This window comes from Haplochromis burtoni, unplaced genomic scaffold, assembly GCF_018398535.1.
Source record: "Haplochromis burtoni strain Fernald_Lab_line unplaced genomic scaffold, NCSU_Asbu1 Contig_54, whole genome shotgun sequence".
In the NCBI taxonomy this organism is placed as follows: Eukaryota; Metazoa; Chordata; class Actinopteri; order Cichliformes; family Cichlidae; genus Haplochromis; species Haplochromis burtoni.
The window spans coordinates 541,531-557,138 of NW_024582415.1; the positions used below are offsets into that span (position 1 = coordinate 541,531).

Consider the following 15,608-nt stretch of genomic DNA (forward strand, 5'->3'; position numbering starts at 1 on the left):
TTGGCGTCATTTGTGTCTTTCTACATAAGCAATGTGGCATCCAAACAGCCGTACACATAAAGGTCACTTTAGTGTCTCTCTTTAACTAGAAAAATGAAACACGGGGTCATCGAGAAAGAATGTGACCTAGCTAATCTTTCTGAGAAACAATCTTGCGGATCAAACGCTTTCAAAAACAATGGCCATCTTTTTTTGTGGGCGATGCCATCCCAGCTGTCATAATTCAAGAAATAAGTACACCTGGATCTGTCTGGGCTATCACATTCACACCTGCGCTCAATTTAGAATCGCCAATTAACTTAACTCTGTGCATGTCTTTGGAGTGCGGGAGAAACCCACGCTGACACAAGAAAAACAACCTGGTTTCAAATACAGGACATTCTTATTATGAGGCAGTAAACACTGAACCACTGCATGAATGTATATATGATATCACTGCTAAGGGTACAGCACCATTACTGTAGAATCAAACTTCCCAAACTGCTTGACTCACCCCTCTCATCTGCATCATGACCTGACAGCTCATATTAACCTACTGAAAGTCTCCTTCTTGGCTGCCCCTCTTTAGTTTCATTGGTTTCTTTTCTGTCTGGATCGTGCCCTTGTAGATCTTTAATCAAATCAGATGCTCAGATTCTGTGAGGCAAATAAATTACAAAAAAAGTAATATTTATACGTAAAGCGCCTTTTATAGACATAAAGCGACAAAACAAGAACCAAGAATAATTACAACAAAATAATTAATAGCAATACAGGGCCCAGTTTAATCACAGGACAAAACAGAATGTATAGATCATTTAAAAACAGCTAATATCAATAAGACTACAGGTTTTACTATTTTTGGGGTGATCCAGTTGGGGCAGGCCTACTATTGCAAAGTTGGATATTTTTAGATCAGTTAAAATCAGCTTGTTGACGTCTGTTAAAGTGTTCATCTCAGTGTTTCACATGTTCTGACTTTGCAACATCATTGTTGATATAACGGGTGTTATATTTGGAGAAGATGCACTTCAGAGTTTCCAGAGTATACCAATGATGTTTTTTTCTGTTTAATCACCTGTTGTTTTTGCATGGAGTAATGTGAAAACTTCTGCTGCTGTAGCCCATCTGCTTCCAGAATGGACATGCTGTCTGTTCAGAGATGCTCTTCGGCATAGCTTGGCTATAACAAGTTGTTATATGAGATACAGTTGCCTTCCTTTCAGCTTGAAGCAATCTGTCCATTCTCCTCTGACTTCTGTCATCAGTGAGACATAACACTAACATCAGACAATTAAATTTAAACTTACACCCAGTTACCTCAGGGACACAGCTGCGTCCCATACAAGAAGATAGATAGAAGTCTTCTAAGGCAAGTCTGTCTTGGCTTAGAAACAGCTGTATCCTCAGCTTGTTAAAATTATTCCTTGTCTATTGAACTACAAACACTGGAAAGTCAGAGAAAATTGAGGTACATGGTTAATATTTACAAAAAAAATGGTAAGTGAAAAATTTAATATCTAATTAACAGTAAGTAAGTTTTGATGTGTTCAAAGTTACATTTTGTATTCTTTAATATTTGCTAAAATGTAATAACATTTGTAACCATTAGTTAAAAGTAAAATTTTGTAACTGAAGGTTTCTATCAGCACAGAGTGCCTCAGAATATTTTAAAAAGCAAATAATCTGATCAAAATTAGGTAAACTATCTTGTTCCCACTGGTAGAGCTCATGAATGCACAAAATGTTTGCCCACCGGATTATGTTAAAGCTGTTTACCTTGTTATGTTTTGTTTGCTTCATCCATAAAAACCAAATAAAAAACTGCAGGCTTATATGCTGGAATATTTCTATATTACAGTTTTTATTTCGTTTTTTTTTTTTTAAACTTGTACTAAAACACGTCTAAGTTTTGCACAGTCGTCTTTTTCACTCTATCTCAGGTTTGCTGCCAAGGAAAATCAGTAACTGTGAACTGTGTCCGAGAAACCTTCTCGTATTCATTTTATGTGACACTCGATACCCTGATTGTGGATTTGCAGCATCCGAGCTCCAGGAATTATAAAAACATCTACCCACACATTAAGACAGCAAACTAAAATGTTTAAAACAGTGGTTTGTGCAGATGCTACAATTACTCTGCATGATTTACAAATACCTTACCATTTATGGCACAATGTAAATAAGGACAAACAAAATAAGAAAAAAGGTACGTATTTTTTTTCATTACTTAACACAAAAGAGGAAGAATGCCTTAATTGGCCAGTTTCATAAGAATTTCAAGGAGATAAGAGTCTTGTGTTGTAACATGACCTAATGTAACTTATTCCTCTGTAGTAGATTGTGTTCTTGTAATGTGTGTCTTTGTTTGTAATTTTCCTTAATGAGACTTGAGAGCCAATTGTAATCCAACACAGATGAAGACAAAGTGGGACAGACGCCAAACTAACTTCCCCCCTAAGCCATTACACCCCAAATTGCTGTATTTTCAGCAATTTAATGTAGATTTAACAGCCAATAAAAACAATAAACATGGATTATTCCAAGAAAATAAAAACCTTAAGTGTTCTTAAAACGACATGGAGCTACTTTTCAGGCTAAATGATTGATTTCCTGAGGAAGGGATGGGTTGAATAAAGGGGATTGTGGTTGTAACAAAGGGCTCCTGGTGCCAGGTGGTTAGCCACAGTGATATAGTACCACCCACAACCCATCACAGCCTCCCAGAGGCGACCTACTGTGTGAAGAATGAGCTGTTTACTAGTGTTTTGTTGTTGTTTTTTCCACTTTACACGTCTGCTTAAAAGCTTCAGTAGTTTTTGTTCGGTTTGGTTGCACTCCAACTAAACTAAAATAATAAAATAATAATAATAATAATAAAAACGCGGTAGCAACACATTTGCATAGCATTCACTATATGTAAACATACATCCTTTACATCCTTTAAATATGCCATCTATCTATTAAAAATGTTTAAAAACATTTATAACGTGCATATGTCTCTCTCTTTCTGTTACACATTTTATGTGTGTTGTCCTGAAATGTAAACGCATTAAGATTCTCCTTTAAATAATAAATAGGCATACATTTGAAAACAATAGCATGTCGTTTATATTGATCTACTTTATGCAATAAAACGCGTATTTCTGTTGAAAGAAATGACGAATGCAGATTTCCTCATCAAATACCTTAGAATAAAACTTGTTAACTTGTTAACTTGGAATGGTCCCGCCCACCCGGCTGCATCATCAAGCATCATCCGGGCCGGAGCCGACATCCCTGACGTCAGCCCGCTCCCCTGAAGCACCGGTCGGACCGGAGCGCTTCGGTATAAACTTGGAGCGGAGGGACAACCAGCTCAGTCAGAGCGGCAAATACAAGAACACTCAGAGTTACTACAAAGACAACGAGAAGAGATCCTTTCAGAAGATTTCGTGTCTGGTAAGAGCTTTTTTCCTCCTTTGTATTAAGATGTCACCGCGGTGGAGGTTTACATGCACCAGAGGATTCTCCTGCAACAAACTCCGTTTTACTACGTTACCCTGTCGCTCGTTATTATGAAACAGTAATTATTAAAGGTTATTCAGTTAATTGGATCCGCTTTATGTGATGATGATAATGGTGTTGCAGGGATTTTGCGCGGTTCCAACTAAACGTGTCAATTGTAATTAATTATCATGTTTTATAAAAAACAATCAAAAGGAACTGAACATTTTTTTAACTGGTGTGTAGTCTTGTGATAGAGATATATTAAGGTGTCTCTTGGCATATAATGCCATAGATTAAAATAATTAGAATAATAGTACAGCATAAACAGCCAAAACTGTACTAACAAGTGTTTCAGCTAATACAGGATGTCGGTTAAGGTGTGACTTTTTTCTTTGTCTATTTAATGTCATGCACGTTGCAGCACCACTCATAAAAGTTTTGGGTAAGCTGTGTGAGGAAAAAAAACTATCTTGCAGCCTATGAAGTCATTTATGTGGAACATCTCATACTTTTCTCACCCTGACCTCAGCAGCTCTCCACATCCTCCTCCACCTGCTAAGTTTGGTGGGAGTCTAAAATCACATACACCACTTTTCAATTTGCGTAATCAAAACTGACACAAATTGCTGTACAGCTTCTTTAAAACATGGTGATATCGTGCTTTGCTGCTGGACTGTGTGTGTATTATCAAGCTGGATTCCACAATGCCTCAGTATGTGTTTCTGTGTACCAGCTTGAGCCAAGCCGAGTGTAGCTAATGAGCTGGATCTGCGTCTGAGCTGGCGCTCTTGAGAGCGTTCTCCTCCTTAGCATCTGTCAGCGCTGATGTTGTCCATCGCACTGATAATCTGTACTGCTGTGTGCTGAGAGAAAGTAGAGTTTGTAACTGGTATCTGCTTTCCTGGCAGTGTGGTCAGCTGGATTTTTGCCTTACACTTATGTTTGTGAGTCATAGGATCAGCACCTGGGGTCTTACAGCTTTAAGCCTTCTTATATATCTGTAGTCTTCCTTTCTGACCAAACCTTCATTTACTTCACACAATGGCCTCGAGACTGGATGTAAAATACATCAATGCCTACATGTGTCTCTGCAGACCTCGAGCTGGCATGACTCAGGAGGATTCATTCTCTTTCTGCTGACCTCTGGGATTTAATTCCCCAGAACACCCTACCGTTTTTTTGCCTTTCTTCATTTTCTTTCTGAGGTCTTCATCCTTGCATCCTGTCCTGCATAGCTGTCTCAGATTCCACTATCTCGCCACTTCTAACATCAGCAACTGCTCCCATAACCTGCATTTCTTCATTTTAGGAGCTTGGGTTTCATTCCGATAAAGATTGCAAAGTATCATATTGCACACAGAGGGAAGGCAACAATGCTGCTCTCTGTTCTGTGGGAGTTTACGGAGCCAGATCACAGCTGCTTTGTTGAAGCTTGACTGAAATCCCCCAAGTAAAGTATGCATAATAACTTCGAAACATCTTACATGACATCACATGCCATGACAGATCCTAACAGTCACTCTACACACATGCAAACCTCTTACTCAAAAGAATAATACCTACTGAAAGTATGGTAAAGATTCAGCAATACCATCAGTTCAGACCTGTTCAACGCTTTAAAGTTCAGAACCTCTTCTGAGAAATACCAGTAAGAAACCAACTGTAAATTTTTACACTGTAAAGGTGTTTCTTCTGCTAATTCCCCCATGTGCACCAGTGTGAACAGTCCTCCCACTCTTCACTACTTTATTAAGTATCAAGTGTGATATTTGTGTAGATGAGAGACGGGAAGAGTGACCACAAACATGCTCAAAGTACTAGAAATTTGAATTTCACTCAGAGGTGTAAACTTTGTTCCTTCACAGTCTCTAACTTTAACATTTCAGCTTTGTCTCTAGTAGAGAAGCATGCCTGACCCTTTTTAAAGTCAGTTGCTAATAATTTTTGCTGAAAAATCTGATGTCAGAGACCGTGGACAGCACTTAAGACTGATTCCTTAAAAACACCAAAGTAGCATGAACATAACTGCTCTATGTGCGTGTTTGTGTCTGTGTGCATCTTATCATCTGCTGCATATGTTTGCTGTTTTCACGTGCTGCAACTCATAGCAGCTGTTATGACTCACAGTCTGACTGTTGCTACTCTGAAAATGCTTTCATTTCTTCCATTCATAACTGACCTACTAACTGGGGGAACCACACTCTCCACAGAGTGCATACTTGGTTGTACATGTTTCAGCTACTAAAAGTCTGGGTGTATCAGACCAGTGTGTTAAGCCTCTCAGTGCCAGAAAGCTGTATTGTGTCTCATTTAGAGTTTACTGCTATTTATTGCTTAGGATACTGTTTTAGATCAGCTAGGGTTATAAACTGTTATAAGATCATTGCTACTGCAAAGTGGACCAAAGACTACATAGATATCTGTAATTAGTTGGAATACTGTAATAAGATTCCATATTTTACACTTTTATTATTATTACAACATTAAATTTAAGTCATATCAGATATTTTCCTTTTGAAATAGCCACTTTTTAGTTAAAAACAGATTAAAATAGGCCTGACAGATAAATGTCTGACTTTTTGTCCATGCTTCTGCATTATTATCCACATAGATGCATTAAAAGTTGTAAAACCGACCATATAAAAACATATAGTTGTACTGTAAGATTACCAAAGGAATGTTGTTTTTTTATGGCCCCCAAGTGGGCCTCCGCATGAAAGATATACTAGAAAGGGTGGATGCACATATGTTAACATCCGATGAGTGTTTGTCGGCAAGTGTTTTCGTGCTTGCGTGTGTTGATATGTACGCCCGTTTCCTAAATACATGGGGCCTGTGCTGGTTGTGTTATAGCAGGAAACACATGTTTTAAGCTGACAGGGCCAGAGAGAGAAAGAGGGGCGACTGCACTGAGCTGAACAGCTGCACAAAGGAAACAAAAAAGAAAGTAGTGTTTTGTTGTCGCCCTGCCAGTTAGGTTCCACTGGGGGGTTACAGCACAGGACAACAGGGTTTTTATTTGTCAGAGTCAAGAACAGCCTCCAAGAGACCTGCGTTCTTAATGGTGAGTGTGTGAATTTGTGTTTTCATAGTCAAACTCTGAGAGGGAGTCTTTGTTCAAACAATGAGGAGAATGAACACTAAATCTTTGTGTGTGGGAGTGTTGATTAGCTCCACGTTCCTGAGCACTTTGTGCGTGTATGTGCGTGTATGTGTGTGTGTGTGTGGGTGTGGGTGTTTCATATATACTGATATATGAAAACACAATGCAGTTTTCTATTAGCTCAGTCAACCGCAGAAGGTGATTCAGTGAAGAACAAGCCAAAAGAGAAGAGAGGGCAAAATGTATGCAGATGTGTCTGGGTCTTTGCATGCTTGTTCGTGTCAGAGATTTTTTGGACTATTTTAAAATCACATGGAAATTCTTTATATGGATATTTTTTAACTTTTCAGGTCAATTGTGTCCAGTGTTGTCCTTTTTTCTTTCTTTCGACTCTTGCTTCTACTCACCCCTCCTTCTTCTGTGACTCATGTTTACTCACACTTGATTGAGGAGCTACAGATGCTCCTCTCTACCACTTTTCTGCATAATTAGACTCTTCTATAACAGAAATGGAGCAAGTGGGATATCAAACAAAAAAAAGGAAATATAAATTTAGTTACTTTTTCTTGGTCTTTTGTTTTTTCCTTGAACTTCCCTTTGAAGTTCTGAGTCACTTTGTCCTCACACAGCTGCTGCTTTGCTCTGGCAGAGCAGGAAAGCTCACAGGATGGTTCAGAAACTGTTTTTCTAGTGTGCTGCGTTTCATCGCTCGAGGGCTGTCTGGACTGTGTTGTTTGATGTGGCGATCACGCTTTCATTTTTTAAAGTTTTTTTAAAGACTTTATCTGTGTCCTGTTTATTCCCAATGGGAAAGAAGTAGATTAAATGACAGATAGTGATAATAGAGTCTTTTTTGGTATGTAAATTTTTAAATAAATAGGATGATATGGCCTCATAGGAACGTAAAAATAAGGGAACTGAATATAGGTCAGCACTGAGTTTATTCACTTTCCTATGAGACAGCTCTGCAAATGCTGCTAAAACTTCCTCTCTGAGTCAAGAAGTCAGCTCGGCTTCAAGAAACAAGGAATGACCCCCAGGTTCCCACAGCTACCCCACCTACCCCCACCCTTTCCTCTCAGAAACAGGCTTAGGGATGGAGGAAGGACCTACAGTACAGCTGGGAGGAGGTGACCAGTGTTCATCATTTTCCTGTGATTGTTGGCTTAGTATTGGTGACAGATTAAGGAGAAAAGCTTAGATTAACATGAACATGACCTCACTTTCAAGTCAGTCACCTGACTGAATGTCGAATATTTGAAGTGATCTGAATTGTTCCGGTTTTTGCACAGCTGCAAGTGTTTTCACTGTGTGTACGTAGTGACAATGACAGCGATGGTTAATGTCTCGATATGCAAAGAACATATTAACTTTGAGAGAAAGTGAAAAAAGAAGGAGTCGGTTTTGTCTTTATTTATGACCTATTTCACAGCTTTAGGAAATGACTATTCATAATTTTTATATTTCTCATAAACCATTGTAAACACAGTCACGTAGCTGCCAATGTATGCTATTCTTTGTCTGTGTTTTATTCCCTGATCCATCCATATATCCATATAAAACTGCTTCTAATATGTGCATGTGTTTTCTCACTCCAGCAAACAGAAGACCTCTGGAAAAACCATGACCAGGTCACTGCAACTAATAGTGCTCCTCTGTGCTCTCTGCTGCTGCCTAGCGGACAATGTAAGTACTACAGAACAGTACCTTAAGCTGTCTTCAACCTACTGAAAATCCTGCATATTTTACAAGGGCTTATCTCAATACAGTCCAATTCCTGTGGTTTATTATCCACTTGAGCAAACATTTAGCCCATTTAATGTGTTTGAATTTGTGTTTTTGCTGTATGACAGTGTGCCACTGACTAGCGATAGCATTCATCAGCATTTTATTTTAAATTGTCTAATTTAAAGTTCATACGCTGACTGTTGCTTGAGCTGGAGGCTGAAGCCGTTCATCCAGTTCCCATGCATGTCTGCTCCATGTTTTACTGGTCCTTTCTATTGCAGGTGGAGCTTCTCCGCACTAAGAGAGGGACTCGTTTTTACAGAGGTGAGCCTTACAGGCAGCCAGCCAGAGGGACGCTTTTGATTATTCATGTCCAGAAGTCTTCACCTTCCACTGACACCTCCTGTGAGCCTCATTGTACTTTTGTTCATCTCCTCTATAACACCAACTTCTTCTTCATAATCATCAGTCTTTTCATTTTTTGCTGTCAGCCACGTGTTTGTGTTCCTCCCTCCTGTGTTTTTATGTTTCTAACAGTATGACAGTTATGTTTTTCTGTGTTTTCTATCATTTTATTGGCTGTATACTTATGTTTGTGTGGTGTTTTCAGTACTTTGCATGGATAGTGAGACGTCTGCTGTGCGTAGTTTTGGGGACACTTGGCTACAATGGAAGGGGCAGCGTGTGGAGTACTGCCGTTGTGATTTAGGAGGACGAGCGCGTTGTCATATTGTGCCCGTAATCAGTGAGTGTGACATGGATGCACATACACACAAACACAAGGAGACTGTCTGACTGACTTTTCTAATCAGTGTTTTGTTTCCATTGAGCAGAATTTAAATGTACTATTTGTTTATCTGTCTGTCAGTCTTCTTCCCTGCCCTCACTGCCCTCTGCCTTCTATTATAACTTCAGTTCACCTCTAACGGGCTGTTATAACCTCAAATGATTATTTTTTGTTGGCTTGCCTCGGTTATGTGTCCAAATCCCTGTTATTTCAGTGCATCCAAACGAAGAGCTGCTGGGTTTTCTGTGTTTTTGAGTGGGCGTCGTTTAGTCTGAGATTATTTGAACTAGATTCTCCAGACATGCCCTCGTGCATACTTTCACCCCCACTGACGAATTCTGTGAAGGCTGATTACCCCTCCCTCAGTCAAATTACAACCACATTTTCAGTCTGCCAAACTGCAACATCTGTGAGCTCATACCACTGGGAGTGACAGCAGAGCTGTTATTCTAAGCGTCGGCCTTTAAGAAAATGTTGAAATAATAAATGAAAACGAGGACTGCAGATGGCATGAAACCACTTCTGCTCTACAGAGAAATCCTTGACCTGACATAAAAAGTTTCAAAAAGAAACTATGATGATATTTACTACAAGTAACAAGAAAGTCCGGGTGAACCATGCACAAAGACTTTTGCATAATCCTCAATGTTTCACTGTAGTATATGACACACAAGCCTCAAACCCAATCTGTGCAGTGGTCATGGCACATCCATCATATACTAACTATTTAAACTGTTAGTGGATGACGTGTGGCTGACTAAACGGCGCTCTGTCTGCCTCTTCCAGACTGCTACGTGTCTCAGTGTTATAATGGAGGAACCTGCAAGGAAGCTGTGTACACTTCAGACTACATCTGCCAGTGTCCCCGAGGCTTCACTGGGGCTCAGTGTGAGATCAGTGAGTATTCAAGAAACACCTAAACACCTAAATCGTGGGTTTTCAGCTAGCGAACGACCAGAGATATAAAAATAACAATTAATATAATTTCATTATGTTTTCATTTCAATTTCAAAAGTGCCAAAAATCTTATTCTTTCTAATTAACAATCCCAAACCACAAATATTCAGTTTACAGTTACAGAACAGAAAAAAAAGCAACAATGAAAAAGCTGTTAAAGAAGAGTTCACTCCAAGTTTTCAACATAAAACTCGCCAGTAATCGTTTTTTGGTGACCTAGGTGACTCAAATGATGGTAAATAAAAAAGGAAAGAAATCCACAAACTTTGTTGTAAAAACTTTATAGTAATAACTAATTTTGGTTGCCAAACCAAAGAAGCTGCAACACAGCTCAACCAAGGGTGGTTGCACTCAGTATTTCCTTCCTTTCTGTCACAAGAATACACCTTTTATCATGGGTAGATGGACACTACCGATGGTTTATATGATCGGTGTTTATAGGTTGGCTTTAAATTCAGGTGTTTTCTACCTCCTCCAGTATTAACATCAGTATAAAAACTGTGCACCAGGAGCTTCATGGCATGGGTTTCCATGGCCCAGCAGCTCCTGTAGGTGTAATGTGTAGGTCTTACATGAAATTTGTAGATGTTCATGAGCAACAAAGTCACGATTTCTGGAAAGAGACACTGACTTTTTCAGATGATTTTTTTGTTTACAGCTATGAGGCCCATAAGGTGAGTGTCACTTATATTTAGGACAAAGCAACATTTCAATAACCAGAGTCTCCAATACTGGACAGGTCACACCTAAACAACCTAAAATAGGCAAATAGCACTACAGGCTGGAGCAAAACACATGCGATTGATTTGTACTGTGCTTTTAAAGCAGCAGTGACTTTGGGTGTGTCCATAAACTGGTGGTCTGATTAAAGCTTGTTAGTAACTCTTGATAAGATCACAGTCTGACTGTGTGACTCATACTACTGGTGTCATGGGCCTGTGGTTTGGAGGGAAGACATAAGGATCATAAAGGATGGAAAGACATTCTGGGATATGAATGTTTTTGTTTCTGTGGCCCACTTTTAATCACTTGAAGGACACTCCACCCTCTCAGTGGAATAATTATCTGAACTTCAGCAGTCACAGGCAAATGATTTTAGTGAAAAAAACTACGAGTTAATATGGCCAGGCTATAAATCTGATGCATTTACAATCATCATAGGTTATGTTTGGTCACTGTTTTAAAACCACTAATTGGAAATCGGCGATATAAATGCTATTAGGGCACAAATTTAAAGCCTTATGTAAGAAATAACAATGTTTTCATAATTTATCCAAAAGCTTTTTAATAGTCTACAGCTTTTTCAAATATAAAAAACCCCTGAAAAAAACAAGAACAAGACATATTATGTCGGAACAACTTACTCAGACCAGTTATTACGTTAATATCAGTCTCATATATAAATTAGCGACTACCACTGTCTGTTTCTCTCTCCAACAGACACCAATGAGAAGTGTGTTGTGGGGCAGGGTGATGGGTACCGTGGCACCGCGAGTGTCAGCCAATCAGGAGCAGAGTGCATCAACTGGAACTCAACATCTCTGAGAGGAAGGAGGTTCACGGCTCGAAAAACAGACGCCATCAGCCTTGGACTGGGCAATCACAACTTCTGCAGGTACCTGTGCTGGAGCGTCTGCGTGAATGTTTCATTTGCTATCTATAAAAAATAACAAGACTGGGATTGTTCGTCTTGAAAGCTGGTGGCCTGGTGTTAACAAATACTGGAGTAGACTGGAAAACATAATATCCGAGCCTTTTACGGAAGCTATGAAGATGTTCCCTTATTGTCTTTGTGTTTCTCCTTATGTCAGGAACCCTGACGGTGACAGCTCTCCCTGGTGTTACATCTATAAAGGCACACAGATTGAATGGGACTTCTGTTCTTTGCCCAGATGTTCAGAAGGTATAGATATACAAAATCCTAACATGTAGAAAGATCAAATACCATTAAATGTGGGCTTACATACATCTGTCCATATGTGCTCTTTGGAGCAGATAAGCACAGAGAATGTGCGCTCGGCTCTGGCCAGCAATACCGAGGCACAGCATCTGTCACCAAGAGCGGCTCTCGCTGCCTCCCGTGGGACTCTCCCGCTGTCAAGCGCAAGATGTACAATGCTTGGAGAATGGACGCATTGGAGCTGGGACTGGGCAGCCACAGTTTTTGCAGGTACATAGGCCAGCACCTATTTTAACTTCCTTATAATTGCAGTACATTTGATGTTCTACTTTTAAATGAAAAAAAAAATCTCTTTTTTTATTCAACAGAAATCCAGACAATGACGCAGGTCCATGGTGTCACACCTACAAAAATATGATTCTGACCTGGGAGCTGTGCGACGTACCAAAATGCTGTGAGTTGCTTTACATCAATGAGTTCATTTGGCAGCGATAGCAAAGACAGAAGTTAAATATTGAGACTGAGGATAACCATAGTTTTCCTTTCTTTAGCGAGACGTCCGCCTATGCCCACTCTTGACCCGCGTGCTCCCACCACTAATAACAATAACAGAGGTAGGATATCTTCACAGCCAGTGAAAACACCTCAGACATAACCAAAAGTCCCTCCTTCTGGGTGTCGATTAATCCTACTGTCGCTCAACCATCATTCTCCAACCTGTCTCTTCTGTAGGAACATGTGGCAAGCGTTTAGACAACACTTTATCCCAACCATCGTTCCGCATGTTTGGAGGCAGAGCGAGTGAAATCACGGAGCAGCCGTGGCAGGCGGCCATAAATTTTTACCAACCCCGTCACAAAAAGCACTTTCATCTATGCGGAGGAATCCTCATTGATTCCTGCTGGCTCCTGTCTGCTGCACACTGCTTTGAAGAAAGGTAGCACTGACTTCCAGCTTTCACACATGCACGCACATACACTAAACACTAGTCGAACGTGTTTGCCATATAGCAAACAAACGAGTGCGCTCTGTCTTTTCAGAAACGATGTAAATAAACTGCAAGTAATTTTGGGGAGAACGTTTCGGAAACAGAACTCCAGCAGCGAGCAGATTTTCAGCGTCGAGAAACTCTGGATCCACGAGAAATATGACAAGGAAACATACGACAATGACATCGGTGAGTGAACATTTCATTGTAACAGAAACAATAATCCAATATTTTTTATCTTTGTTTCGAACTTTTCATTTATTAATATAAAAGTTTAAAAATAAACTTTTAAACACAGCAGTGTAAACCTGTAGCCCAAATTAGGTTTTCAATACAGTGCGTAAACTTAAGATTAATTTCATAGTCAGTACAAAGAAAGGTATCGCTTGTACCTTAATCCAGAGACACAAATACACAATTGAACTTTTGGTCATATCTTTGAGCTTTTGGCTTTGTATGATTTGGTCTGAGCCACAGCAGCCCCTCCCGACTGTATTTCAAACTTTCTGCAAGAAGGTAGGGTGAAAGGGGCCAAAAATGTCTAATTTTAAGAACATGACCTGAAAAGCTGCACCAAGGTCCTCTTTATAAGCACACAATCATTGCCAGACTAAAAAAAAGAGCTCTTAGTCAAACTGTTTGTGTGGAGAATTGAGGCTACTTTAGTCATACTTCAATGTTAATAATGAAAACAGAATGAGACACTTTAGTGAACTTGTTTTCCTCCAGCAGTAATGATATGGAAGCTTAAGTGGGCAGCAGAGGCTTGTTAAAACTTTAACTCAACTCTCAGTCTTCATCCCACATTTTCCCAGTGCATTGCCTTGACTTTCCTTTGGTCACTTTCCACTTGCAGCTATTTTGAAACTTAAGACGGACGTTGGCATCTGTGCTGTAAACTCTCCAGAAGTTCTTCCGGCGTGTCTGCCCGAACGTGGGCTGGTGCTGCCCGACTGGACTGAGTGTGAGATCTCAGGCTACGGAAAAGACGCAGAATGTAAGAAAACTAAATCATAGCCTTTTTTTCATTTTTTATGGCTACTACTGTACTTATCGCACAGACAAGTTGGTGTCATTTTAAGTATCTGAGCAGCAGGGGACAGTATAGGCAATCTAAACTAATGCAACGCTCTCTTCACAGTTTCTCCAGAGTATTCTGACCGTGTTAAGAGAGGTTATGTTCGCCTGTGGCCCAAAGAGCGCTGTGTCCCAGGGGTGCTGTCTGGACGCACAGTTACCTCAAACATGCTGTGTGCTGGTGACACTCGAGGCCTGGACGACGCCTGCAAGGTGAGAACACCCACACTTATCCTCACAGTTAAATCATGCTCATAACATTATAACTTTTATTTTCTTTACACTTTCCCTTAAATTTGCTTCTTGGATTCAATTACAGGGAGACTCTGGTGGCCCGCTTGTCTGCAGATACAATGACAGGATGACTCTGATGGGTGTGATCAGCTGGGGCGATGGGTGTGGCCAGAAAGATAAACCTGGAGTCTACACCCGTGTCACCAATTACATTGACTGGATTAACAACATAGTTAAAGCAAACCCGGTTTAAATCAAAAGAAGATGCAAATGAGATGCTGGAGACCAAACGCAGAGGGTGGAACAAATATGTTTATCATTAAGTTGATAGACTGAGACACCCACTGGACTGTTGAGGGCTGGCTCTAGATCCCACCAGACAGAAAGCTTATGTGATAATTGCCATTTCTACAGAGACACACACGAAAGACCTCAATCGGGAGTTTTTGTGCTCCTGGGTTTTATGTTCGTTACAGTCTTCAGTGTGAAAGTGAAAAGATGAACTGAAAACACATTTTTTACCTTCTTTCTGGGAGGTTTTAAAGCTGTTTCCCCCCCTGAGCACTGGCAGTTAACCTATCTAGATAAATAGGAAAAAATATGGATATCCCTCTGCTTTTTGTGGTTGATTTATACTTGTTTATACAAAATGACACAGTGGCACGCTTAAGATCAAAAGCACTTTTAATCCTCACTCAAATAGGCCTTTACTTTGCAGAGTACAGTGAAACACATGGGGATGTTTCTCCACAGGGCATTTTAAAGTCCTTTGTCAGGAGGACTTGTCTTATAGCTGAGAGATACATTTACTTAATTAGTTTAATGCAAAATGTTCTGCATTTGCTCACAAAAGGGCCTTCATCCAAACCACAATCTGCTGGTTCAGATTCTGCTTGTTTTTGCAGATTTTAATAGTTTGGCACTCTGCTGTGTTGCGCTGTAGATTTGAACTTGTGGGAGAAGGTAACAGGAAATACTGCCTCATTCTGGAAACCTGTGTCTTAGGAAGAGTTCAGCTGCACCTGGGCTGAGCCCATACTTGTATGTAACATGTATATTATATATTGTATACTGCTTATTGACTGCAAAACTCAAATCTGTAAGAAACTCATGTCTTTTGTGAGAATCTGGATTTTAGAAGTTTTGTATTAAGTTAATGTTCATGTTTGTTTTATATTATTTTGTAGAAATCTAAATATCTTACTTATCCCTGTATTGCCACTTGATAATTTATTGTTGCTTGATAATTGTTATTGCCTTTCTACCATATTCAGTAATACCATTGTCAATAAATAACATTTGAAATCATTTTATCAGATCATTTTAAGCTCATCTTTTTCTTTCTGTTGGAGGAAATTAAGTATGT

General features: G+C 39.7%; 1 protein-coding gene across 4 annotated transcripts; it reads left to right on the forward strand.

The window, feature by feature from the left end:
• The first annotated feature begins 3,262 nt into the window (after positions 1–3,262).
• On the forward strand, positions 3,263–15,548 carry plat (plasminogen activator, tissue). 4 transcript variants are annotated; one of them, XM_005924404.3, is made up of 15 exons: positions 3,263–3,420; positions 8,170–8,257; positions 8,581–8,704; positions 8,910–9,044; positions 9,873–9,983; positions 11,484–11,658; positions 11,855–11,946; positions 12,039–12,213; positions 12,312–12,397; positions 12,495–12,557; positions 12,676–12,880; positions 12,984–13,120; positions 13,788–13,928; positions 14,073–14,221; positions 14,328–15,548. In XM_005924404.3, the coding sequence occupies exons 2-15, from the start codon at positions 8,195–8,197 to the stop codon at positions 14,493–14,495; spliced, it is 1,824 nt and encodes a 607-aa protein (XP_005924466.2). In that variant the 5' UTR covers positions 3,263–3,420; positions 8,170–8,194; the 3' UTR covers positions 14,496–15,548. The 4 variants fall into 4 exon arrangements, with proteins under 4 accessions (XP_005924466.2, XP_005924463.1, XP_014189749.1 ...); XM_005924401.2 differs by having other exon boundaries at positions 8,581–8,623; XM_014334261.2 differs by lacking the exon at positions 3,263–3,420 and adding an exon at positions 3,439–6,532.
• Positions 15,549–15,608: the final 60 nt, after the last annotated feature.

What these genes read in the sequence shown, in the direction of transcription:
- plat (XM_005924404.3), top strand. Translation starts at nt 8,195, where the DNA reads ATGACCAGGTCACTGCAACTAATAGTGCTCCTCTGTGCTCTCTGCTGC. An exon ending in GCTGCTGCCTAGCGGACAAT is followed by an intron (nt 8,258 to 8,580) that starts GTAAGTACTACA and finishes TTTCTATTGCAG; the next exon opens with GTGGAGCTTCTCCGCACTAA. An exon ending in GGCAATCACAACTTCTGCAG is followed by an intron (nt 11,659 to 11,854) that starts GTACCTGTGCTG and finishes TCCTTATGTCAG; the next exon opens with GAACCCTGACGGTGACAGCT.